The sequence below is a fragment of the Nerophis lumbriciformis genome, linkage group LG03, assembly GCF_033978685.3.
Source record: "Nerophis lumbriciformis linkage group LG03, RoL_Nlum_v2.1, whole genome shotgun sequence".
Classification (NCBI taxonomy): Eukaryota; Metazoa; Chordata; class Actinopteri; order Syngnathiformes; family Syngnathidae; genus Nerophis; species Nerophis lumbriciformis.
In genome coordinates this window covers 23,018,390-23,030,604 of record NC_084550.2, presented here as the reverse complement: position 1 = coordinate 23,030,604, position 12,215 = coordinate 23,018,390, and the positions used below count along the sequence as shown (strand labels likewise).

The 12,215-nt window shown below is 42.3% G+C and overlaps 1 protein-coding gene across 1 annotated transcript in view; it reads right to left on the bottom strand.

Moving 5' to 3' along the window:
* LOC133581483 (1-phosphatidylinositol 4,5-bisphosphate phosphodiesterase delta-1-like) overlaps positions 1-8,954 on the bottom strand; it is a 72,681-nt gene extending 63,727 nt beyond the window's left edge. Inside the window, exons 1-2 of the mRNA XM_061935500.1 lie at positions 8,790-8,954; positions 1,390-1,548 (exon numbers count right to left, since the gene is read on the bottom strand). Coding sequence (XP_061791484.1) covers positions 1,390-1,548; positions 8,790-8,820 — 190 coding nt within the window. The 5' untranslated portion in view covers positions 8,821-8,954. The remainder of the gene's footprint in view (positions 1-1,389; positions 1,549-8,789) is intronic.
* Between the last annotated feature and the right edge of the window lie 3,261 nt (positions 8,955-12,215).

The following is a 12,215-nucleotide window of genomic DNA, read 5'->3' as shown; positions in this document are numbered from 1 at the left end:
TGGATCACGGATTTGTATTTTAAACCACCTCGGATACTATATCCTCTTGAAAATGAGAGTCGAGAACGCGAAATGGCCATTCACAGTTACTTTTATCTCCACGACAATACATCGGTGAAGCACTATAGCTACGGAGCTAACGTGATAGCATCCGGCTTAACTGCAGATAGAAACAAAAGAAATAAACCCCTGACTGGAAGGATAGACAGAAAATCAACAATACTATTAAACCATGGACCTGTAACCACACGGTTAATGCTTTCCAGCCTGGCGAAGCTTAACAATGCTGTTGCTAAAGACGCCATTGAATCTAACTTAGCTACGGACCTCGACAGAGCTATGATAAAAACATTAGCTCTCCACCTACGCCAACCCTCATCTGCTCATCAACACCGAAGCTAACCTGCGTTCCAGCGATCGACGAAGGACTTCACCCGATCATCGATGCGGTCGGCGGCTAGCGTCGGATAGCGCGTCTGCTATCCAAGTCAAAGTCCTCCTGGTTTTGTTGCTGTAGCCAGATGCTAATACACCGATCACATCTACAGCTTTCTTCTTTGCAGTCTCCATTGTTCATTAAACAAATTGCAAAAGATTCACCAACACAGATGTCCAGAATACCGTGGAATTTTGCGATGAAAACTGAGCTTTTTGTATTGGATACAATGGCGTCCCAATACTTCCGTTTCAACCATCGACGTCACGCGCATACGTCATCATACCTAGACGTTTTCAACCGGAAGTTTCGTAGGAAATTTAAAATTGCACTTTATAAGTTCACCCGGCCGTATTGGCATGTGTTGCAATGTTAAGATTTCACCATTGATATATAAACTATCAGACTGCGTGGTCGGTAGTAGTGGGTTTCAGTAGGCCTTTAATGTTGATTAACGTGGGCAGAATTATTATAGTGTTCCCAATGTTAAAAGGATAAAGCCATTGTTTACAAATTTGGTAAATAAATAACCAAAAAAATTTATATTTTGTTGTTTTCTTACTGTACCGAAAATGAACCGAACCGTGACTTCTAAACCGAGGTACGTACCGAACCGAAATTTTTGTGTACCGTTACACCCTAATTACCAGGCCATATAAAACGCTGTGGGCCTTATGTTTGCATTAGACTGAGGTCACTGGTCGCTGATATTTCTTTTATGGACGTGGCACACAGTTCAACCAGGAGAACTTAATAGGCACTATAAAAGAAATAGTCTCCATGACGACCAGCCTGCAAAGCATATCAGTTATCACCTGCTATCTCCCTTAGCCATAAGACAGATCAGCTCTTCCACTTTTACAATGGAACAATCCACCCTAGACAAAACGGTCAACATTGGGGTTTTCATCTTGCATTTTCAGGGGAGTTTTAAAGGTTAGGACAACACTCACAGGTCCGGTGCCTCTTGAAGATTCGCTTGGATTCACGCCACATTGTCCTGCAGTCCTCTTGGAGCTTAAAGTAGCGGTTTTTCTTCCAGGATGAGGAGCGCACCTTGAGAAGTTCCCCCCCCTGCAGGAGGAACTGGACGTCCGTGTCTCCCTCCAAGCCTGAGAAAGACATGAGCAAGGGGATTCATGCAGACCTGCCAAACCTCATGTGGTTATCGGCTAATGCTGCCACTTGCATGCTAACAACGTGCCGCCTACCTAGGTGTTTTAAATTCTCTCTGACCGCCTCCTGCTCTCTGGCGTGACGCAGTAACTCCTGGGAGCGACTGAGTTGTTGTGTACGCAGACATGCCATAGTTGCTGTTGTGTGTTCAAGGCGTGAAGAGGAAGGAGCGCGTGGAAGGGCCGTGTAGTACTAGCCCCGCTCAAAGGTCACTTTTTTGAATTGATCTGAACACCGGCTGCCAGCGGGGGGGGCGACGCTGCACATTTTTTGATATGGCGCCGATACCAAGTAATACTGGGCTCATATTGCCAATACCGATACTTTTTAACCTGTACATTCTCTCTGCTCATTGAATGATTTTGCCTTTAATTAAAAAAAAAAAAAATCGAACTAGATGAGGCAATTCCTGAAGGATTTGCGTGTGAATGCTCCAAAGTTGAAGTGAAATGCTGACAGAATGCAGTATGAATGCAAGAATGGTTTGAATGTTGGAATGGTTTGAACGTTGAAGAGTTTTAATTTCCAGGAGAAAGGGAATTTGGTTTGGAACTTGGGAAAGGGTTAGTTGGATGAGCGGAATGTGTTGATGTTGGAATGGTTTGAATAGGTTGAAAAATGTGCGAATTGTGGAAGTTTAAAAAAATATACAAATTCACACGACTTTTTATCGTCTGCAGAGTTTCATTTTTCAATTACTTCTGCTGGTGGTGTGCCTCCGGATTTTTTCAATGGAAAAAAATGCGCCTTGGCTCAAAAAAGGTTGAAAAACACTGGTCTAGGCCCTTCACGTCATTTTATATGGCCCGCAAAAGCCTGGAAATAATGTGTCAATTAAATACCTTATATTTTCTTTCTTATTAAAAGGTATTAGGGTTTCTTTCTAGTTTGACAGTGAAAAATAATAGTGTCCAATATTGCAAGAAATATTATATTATCTAACTTTGTTGGTCAAAATCCAAATAAATACTTAAATATCTGCTTAACTTATGATTTCGAAGCAAGTTATCCATCAAATTGTACACTATAAAAATGACCAATAGATTTATTTATTTCTACAGCATTGTAACAATTAGAGATGCTACCTCAGTAGAAGCATTTAAGTCCCATCTTAAAACTCATTTGTATACTTTAGCCTTTAAATAGCCCCCCTGTTAGACCAGTTGATCTGCCGTTTCTTTTCTTTTCTCCTCTGCTCCCCTTTTCCTTGTGGAGGGGGGGGGGCACAGGTCCGGTGGCCATGGATGAAGTGCTGGCTGTCCAGAGTCGGGACCCGGGGTGGACCGCTCGCCTGTGCATCGGCTGGGAACATCTCTGCGCTGCTGACCCGTCTCCGCTCGGGATGGTGTCCTGCTGGCCCCACTATGGACTGGACTCTTACTATTATGTTGGATCCACTATGGACTGGACTCTCACAATATTATGTCAGACCCACTCGACATCCATTGCTTTCAGTCTCCCCTAGAGGGGGGGGGGGGTTACCCACATATGCGGTCCTCTCCAAGGTTTCTCATAGTCATTCACATCGACGTCCCACTGGGGTGAGTTTTTCCTTGCCCTTATGTGGGCTTTGTACCGAGGATGTCGTTGTGGCTTGTGCAGCCCTTTGAGACACTTGTGATTTAGGGCTATATAAATAAACATTGATTGATTGATTGATTGATATACTGTAAGTTTAAAAAAAACGACCAATGTTTTTTTTACAGTATTATGTCGACTGAGCTGTTAGTTTTTTGTTTTGTTTTTTACTGTAAAATCCACGGTTGATTTTTATGGTACTACATTTTATTATGGTAAAAAACTGGCATCTGAGTTGCCAAAATAAATTTAAACAGTGGTACTGTATTTCTATTTACAGTAATATCTTGTAAAAAAATATTAATAATAATAAAAAACACCATATATTTTACAGTAAAATATTTTACTGGCAACTAAGCTGCCATTTTTTTCCCTGTAAGAAAGTGGAAAAATCCACAGTATTTTTTCTTACTCTTTACGTAAAAATTGTTTTTAATATTTAAATTTGTATGCAAATTCATTAATTATTTACTGTTACAAGCGGCCCTCTCATGGCAGCCATGACCAAACTTGCCAACCCTCCCGATTTCAGTGCCCCTCCCGAAAATCTCCCGGGGCAACCATTCTCCCGAATTTCTCCAGATTTCCACCCGCACAAGAATATTGGGGGCGTGCCTTAAAGGCAGGCGCGGAGATATTTCTCCAGCCGGCACGTTAATACACTGACACACAACATCCGGATTCCCATCATGCATCGTTTCAAAACTACAGCAAGTAGTTATGTCCAAAAACATAACAGAGACGAAGCAGAAGACCGAAAAAGAGACATGGCGACGACGAGTAAGAAGAAGAAGTACGCTTGCAAGTTCCAAAATGATTGGGAAAAAATTATTTCAGTTCATCCAGGACAGCTAAGGGGAAGGGGTAAAAACAAATCTGTCTGGAGCCGCAAAAAATGAAAAGCCATATTACATACAGATAGTGTGTCATGAGATATAAATGTATTTAAGAGGACTTAAAGGAAACTAAATGACCTCAAATATACCTACAAATGAGGCATAATGATGCAATATGTACATATAGGTAGCCTAAATAGCATGTTAGCATTGTTTAGCTTGCAGCCATGCAGTGACCAAATATGTCTGATTAGCACTCCACACAAGTCAATAACATCAACAAAACTCACCTTTGTGCATTCACGCACAACGTTAAAAGTTTGGTGGACAAAATGAGGCAGAAAAAAAAAGTGGCACAAAACACGTCCTAGAACGGGGGTCGGCAACCCGCGGCTCTTTAGCGCCGCCCTAGTGGCTCTCTGGAGCTTTTTCAAAAATGTATGAAAAATGGAGGGGGAAAAATATATTTTTTGTGTTAATATGGTTTCTGTAGGAGGAAAAACATGACACAAGCCTCCCTAATTGTTATAAATCACACTGTTTATATCAAACATGCTTCACTGATTCGAGTATTTGGCGAGTCCTACTAATTTTGGCGGTGATGGAACTCACCGTAGTTTGTTTACATGTATAACTTTCTCGGACATGTTTTGTGCCACTTCTTTTTCTGTCTCATTTTGTCCACCAAACTTTTAACGTTGTGCGTGAATGCACAGAAGGTGAGTTTTGGTGATGTTATTGACTTGTGTGGAGTGCTAATCAGGCATATTTGGTCACTGCATTAATGCAAGCTAGTCGATGCTAACATGCTATTTAGGCTAGCTATATGTACATATTGCATCATTATGCCTCATTTGTAGGTACCGTATTTTTCGGACTATAAGTCGCAATTTTTTTTCATAGTTTGGCCGGGCTCCAGTGCGACTTATATATGTTTTTTTCCTTTTTTTATTATGCATTTTTGGCAGGTGCGACTTATACTCCGGTGCGACTTATACTCCGGTGCGACTTATACTCCGAAAAATACGGTATATTTGAAGTCATTTAGTTTCCTTGAAAGGCCTACTGAAACCCACTACTACGGACCACGCAGTCTGATAGTTTATCAATGATGAAATCTTAACATTGCAACACAAGCCAATATGGCCGGGTTAGTTTACTAAAGTGCAATGTTAAATTTCGCGCGAAACATCCTGCTGAAAACGTCTAGGTATGATGACGTCAGCGCGTGACGTCACGGATTGTAGAGGACATTTTGGGACAGCATGGTGGCCAACTATTAAGTCGTCTGTTTATCGCAAAATTCCACAGTATTCTGGACATCTGTGTTGGTGAATCTTTTGCAATTTGTTCAATGAACAATGGAGACAGCAAAGAAGAAAGCTGTAGGTGGGAAGCGGTGTATTGCGGCATGTGTTGTGGCGGATAACGCACCCTCGCTGTAGAATGCACCCCCTGACTGTTGTGCCGGATAACACAGCCGGTGTTTTATTGTTTACATTCCCGGAAGATGACAGTCAAGCTTTACCATTGACCTGTGGAGAACTGGGACAACAGAGACTCTTACCAGGAGGACTTTGAGTTGGATGCGCAGACGCGGTACCGTGAGTACGCATGCAGCTGCGGCTTCCAAACATTTGATCGCTTGCCCGTACGTGCGTGCCGCTATGTGCATGTCACGTACGTAACTTTGGGGAAATATATGTGCTGTGTGAACTTTGGGAAGGTTAATGGTACTTTGGGCTGTGGGATTGAGTGTGTTGTGCAGGTGTTTGAGTTGTATTGGCGGGTTATATGGACGGGAGGGGGGAGGTGTTTGTTATGCGGGATTAATTTGTGGCATATTAAATATAAGCCTGGTTGTGTTGTGGCTAATAGAGTATATATATGTCTTGTGTTTATTTACTGTTTTAATCGCTCCCACTGCCCTCTAGTCCTTCACTCTCACTATCCTCATCCACAAATCTTTCATCCTGGCTCAAATTAATGGGGAAATCGTTGCTTTCTCGGTCCGAATCGCTCTCGCTGCTGGTGGCCATGATTGTAAACAATGTGCAGATGTGAGGAGCTCCACAACCTGTGACGTCACGCGCATATAGTCTGCTACTTCCGGTACAGGCAAGGCTTTTTTATCAACGACCAAAAGTTGCGAACTTTATCGTCGATGTTCTCTACTAAATCCTTTCAGCAAAAATATGGCAATATCGCGAAATGATCAAGTATGACACATAGAATGGACCTGCTATCCCCGTTTGAATAAGAAAATCACATTTCAGTAGGCCTTTAAATCCTCTTAATTCAATTTATATCTCATGACACACTATCAGTGTTGGGTTAGTTACTGAAAACCAGTAACTAGTTACAGTTACTAGTTACTTTATTTCAAAAGTAACTCAGTTACTAACTCAGTTACTTACACCAAAAAGTAATGCGTTACTGTGAAAAGTAACTATTTAGTTACTTATTTTTTTCAAAGCTCCCATTAATGCCCTTTTTGCCTTCATTTCAGTACTGTTATTGCACTGGAGAATAATACAATCTGTTGATCAACTTGACATACATTTTTATTTTCCTTTTAACATAATTAATGAAAAACAGTGCAACATAAAAAGGCATTCCTCCTTTCTTTAAACTTGGACCAATGACCATGAATAAAAAACAAGTTAAAGTGCAACATAAGAAGGCACATCATCTTCCTTGAAACATAAAGCCTGACATCTGGAGTGATGCTGCTGTCTTCCACACTTGGAGCCATGGATTGTAGAATACTTGTTTTCAGTGGCAGGATCATTGACACAGATGGTGAAGTTTCAGTGCTCAGTAGAGATGGAACACTTTTGAGGGGTTTAAGCACCTGGAGGACCTCACCTGCCACTCTCACATCATCATCAGACAGGGTGACATTTGTCTTCAGGGTGTTGTGGGTCAATGCAGAGTATATAGCTGCCTGCTGCTCCAACATATCATAAGTGGAGTTCCACCTCGTTGGGACATCATGTATGAGCAGGCAGCTTTAGCATTTCTTGCTTTGTCTTAAGCACATGAGCAGCTGTTGTGCTTGGGTGGAAGTAAGAAACCTTCCTGATCCTCCCAAAGAGGCGCTCCATCCTATTGACTGAGATTCCCTTCTGTGATGCCAAATTCACTACATGTGCAAAGCACCTATCTGTGGTCCCAGTCCTGCCTCATTCTCTGTAATTATTTGATTTTTGGCATTATCACGTGTGACTGGGATATCTTTATCTTCCAGTCCTCCACTGCTTGTGTCAGTACCTGCGCAAGGTGACTCTTGTAGAGGGGGCGTGTCTTCTCATCTCCCAGTCTGCTGTGATGAAGTGAGCGCTTATAGTTCCGCTGGACGTCCACCCGTCTGTCATGAGCGCAACAGATGATGCTCGGGATAGTTCATCCACAATTTTTTTCTTCTCCTGCTCATAAAGATCTGGCACAATCTTATTGCTGAAGTGGGTGCGCGACGGGATGTCGTAACGTGGTTCAAGCACGTTCAGCATGTGTTTAAAACCCTCGTTTTGCACAACCGAGTCTGCACTTATAAACACACCGATTCAATGGCGAGGGCGTTCAAGCTCCTCCGTTACTCCGCTCGCCATGACCACACTGTGTGTGGACTGAACGTGCCAACAACTTTTTTCCCCCACACCCACACCCACATAGACCGCGCCTCTTTTCTTCTCTCCGGCTTGTGACAGAGGAAGATTCAGAAGAACGACACCGCAGCGCTTCTGTTTCTAGCCGATACTACCTCAAAAGTAACGTAAAATAACACAGTAACGCATCATGTAGTAACGGTAACTAAATTACTCAATAAAAAAAAATAACGCGTTAGGTTACTAGTTACCGCCGAAACTAACGGCGTTACAGTAAGGCGTTACAGTAACGCGTTACTTTGTAACGCGTTAGTCCCAACACTGCACACTATGTATGTAATATGGCTTTTCATTTTTTCCGGCTCCAGACAGATTTGTTTTTGTATTTTCGGTCCAATATGGCTCTTTCAACACTTTGGGTTGCCGACTTCTGTCCTAGAAAGTTATACATGTAAACAAACTACAGTGAGTTCAAGGACCGAAAAATAGTAGGACAAAACAGCACTCGCCAAATACTCGAATTAGTAAAGCATGTTAAATATAAACAGTGTGATTTACAACAATTAGGGAGGTTTGTGTCATGTTTGTCCTCCTATAGAAACCATATTAAAACAAAAAATATATTTTTCCCCCTCCATTTTTTATACATTTTTGAAAAAGCTCCAGTGAGCCACTAGGGCGGCGCTAAAGAGCCGTGGGTTGCCGACCCCCGGCCTAGTTGGACAGGCCAAAGTTAAGTTGGAGAAAATACAGTCCTTTTTAGGACTTTTTATTTAATGTTTCTCTGCGGCCCGGTAGCAAAGGCGTCACGGACCGGTACCGGTGCTTGGGGACTCCACTGCTTTAAACACTTGCAGTAATTCGTTCACGGACGCCCCCTTGTGGTTGCTGACAGTAACAGTCAGCTAGCATGACTTTATAAGTTTACATCGCACACTTGGAGGGTAAAAGTAGGAACACACCGTGTTTTAATGTCTTCAATAGCACTTCGTAACATGTGCAGAATGTTCTAGAAGACAAATTCACCCACAGAAGGTGAAAGAGCCACACCTTTTGCGACTTTAAAAAAACAGTCCGAGGAATTTAACAGGTGGTGTGATTGCCTGTAAGCTAGCATGTGTATTTCACATTAAAACGTCAAATAATTTCACCTACCGGGCTTGTTGTCGAGACCGTTCGCTTCCATCTCGACTGAATTAGTACTTCACTGAACTCGTCTTCCGCCCTTCGTCCATGTGAACAAACTTATGTCCTCCGGCTGTTGGGAGTGGGGGGTCGTCCGGGAAAGAAAAACACGCCCAAAAGACGACGACACAGGTGAGCTTGGAAAAGCACAAGCGGAGTGTGTCGTTCGTAAACGACACGGCTCTTCGAACCTGCTCTTCGAAGTGACGACGAGAAAGCGCTACAGCGAGGACAAGGAGTGACAAACGAGCCAAAACAAGTAATTCAACCACTTAAAATGGGTTTAAGTGTCACAAATATCTGAAAGGCTACATTGGAACTGAACGAGTCACGTCTACTTTGAGAGCCGAATCAAATGAGTCAGTTCTCTATAAGAGCCGAACTTCACATCACAAAAAAAAAGCACCTCAAGCATCGGGAGACCTTGACGAACCTGCCATGCAAGGTCGGGGAGGGCAGATCCACTCGCATATCGACATTATTGATATCAAAGGTAACAGCAGTCTCGGGTCAATGCTAACGATATATATATTTTATTTTATTTGTATTTTTTTATGTTATATTAAAACATCAGACATTAGCATTACATATGGGAATAAGTGAATATTATTCTAATAATATTGTTTTGTTTTCCAGTAATCCATCAATTATCGCTATTTAAAAAAGTAGGAATCATTAATTATTAATAAAATATTTTCATAGCTAAAACAAAACAACATTTTTCTACCTTCTAAAATATTGTTTTCAACATTATGAGAACCTTCTAGAACACCCAGTGTCAAACTCAAGGCCCGGGGGGCCAGGTGTGTGGACCAACATGTGGACCACCATATTATTCAAAGCACTCCGCCACGTCATTTAAGTGGCCTGTCACGCTATTCAATGTGCTCTTTCACCTCATTTAATGTGGTCCACCAAGTTATTTAAAATGGTCCGTCACATCATTTAAAGTGGCCCGTCACGTTGTTCAATGCGCTCTGACACATCATTTAATGTAGCCCGTCACCTCATTTTATTGTGGCCTGCCACATAATTTAAGGTGGTCCACCACATCATTTAATGTGGCCGTCACGTTATTCAATGCACTTTGTCATGTCATTCAATATGGTCCGGCACGTTATTTAAAGTGGCCTGCCACATCATTTAAAGTGGTACGCCACTTCATTTAAAGTTGACTGTCACGCTATTCAATGCGCTCTTTCACCTCGTTTAAAGTGGTCCACCATATTATTTAAAATGGTCCGTCACGTCATTTAAAGTGACCCCTCACGTTGTTCAATACACTCTGAAACGTCATTTAATATAGCCCGTCACGTTATTTTATTGTGGCCTGCCACATCATTTAATGTGGTCCACCACATCATTTAACGTGGCCCGTGAAGTTATTCAATGCGCTCTGTCACGTCATTCAACGAGGCCCGGCATGTTATTTAAAGTGGCCAGCCACTTCATTTAAAGTGGTACGCCATGTCCTTTAATTTGGCCTGTCACGCTATTAAATGCGCTCTTTCACTTCATTTAACGTGGTCCACCATGTTATTTAAAATAGCCCGTCACGTCATTTAAAATGGCCTGTCATGTTGTTCAATGCGCTCTGACACGTCATTTAATGTAGCCCGTCACATCATTTTATTGTGGCCTGCCACATCATTTAAAGTGGTCCACCACATCATTTAATGTGGCCGTCCGTAATTCAATGCGCTTTGTCACGTCATTCAACGAGGCCCGGCACGTTATTTAAAATGGCCTGCTACATCATTTAAAGTGGTACGCCATTTCCTTTAAATTGGCCTGTCACGCTATTAAATGCGCTCTTTCACTTCATTTAACGTGGTCCACCATGTTATTTAAAACAGCCCGTCACGTCATTTAAAATGACCCGTCATGTTGTTCAATGCGCTCTGACACGTCATTTAATGTAGCCCGTCACATCATTTTATTGTGGCCTGCCACATCATTTAAGGTGGTCCACCACATCATTTAATGTGGCCGTCACGTTATTCAATGCACTTTGTCACGTCATTCAATATGGTCTGGCACGTTATTTAAAGTGGCCTGCCACATCATTTAAAGTGGTACGCCACTTCATTTAAAGTTGACTGTCACGCTATTAAATGCGCTCTTTCACTTCATTTAATGTGGTCCACCATGTTATTTAAAAATTGGCCCGTCACGTCATTTAATGTGGCCACTCACGTTGTTCAATACACTCTGAAACGTCATTTAATATAGCCCGTCACGTTATTTTATTGTGGTCCACCACATCATTTAATGTGGCCCACCACATCATTTAATGTGGCCCGTGAAGTTATTCAATGCGCTCTGTCACGTCATTCAACGAGGCCCGGCATGTTATTTAAAGTGGCCTGCTACATCATTTAACGTGGTACGCCACATCATTTATTTGGCCTGTCATGCTATTAAATGCGCTCTTTCACTTCATTTAACGTGGTCCACCATGTTATTTAAAATAGCCCGTCACGTCATTTAAATTGGCCCGTCATGTTGTTCAATGCGCTCTGACACGTCATTTAATGTAGCCCGTCACATCATTTTATTGTGGTCTGCCACATCATTTAAAGTGGTCCACCACGTCATTTAACGTGGCCGTCCGTAATTCAATGCGCTTTGTCACGTCACTCAACAAGGCCCGGCACGTTATTTAAGGTGGACTGCCACATCATTTAAAGTCGTACGCCACGTTATTTAAATTGGCCCGTCAAGTCATTTAAAGTGGCTCATCATGTTGTTCAATGCGCTCTGACACGTCATTTAATGTAGCTCATCATTTTATTTAAAGTGGCCCGTCAAGTTATTCAATGCACTCTTCAATGCGCTCTGTCGCGTCATTCAATGTGGCCATCACGTTATTTAATGTGGTATGCCACATCATTTAAAGTGGCCTGTCACGCTAATAAATGCGCTCTCTCACATAATTTAACGTGGGCCAACATGTTATTTGATATGGTCCGTCACGTCATTTAAAGTGGCCCGTCACATTGTTCAATGCGCTCTGACATGTCATTTAATTTTGCATGTCACATTATTTAATGTGGCCTGTCACGCTATTCAATGCGCTCTTTCACCTCGTTTAAAGTGGTCCACCATGTTATTTAAAATGGTCCACCACATCATTTAAAGTGGCCCGTCATGTTATTTAATGCACTCTTTCACGTTTCAATGTGGCCCGTCACGTTATTCAATGCGCTCTGTCACGTCATTGAATGTGGCCCGTCACTTTATTCAATGCGCTTTGCCATATCATTCAAGGTGGCCCGGCACATTATTTAAAGTGGCATGTCGCGCTATTCAATGCGCTCTTTCACCTCATTTAACATGGTCCACCATGTTATTTAAAATGGCCCGTCACATCATATAAAGTCGCCCGTCACGTGG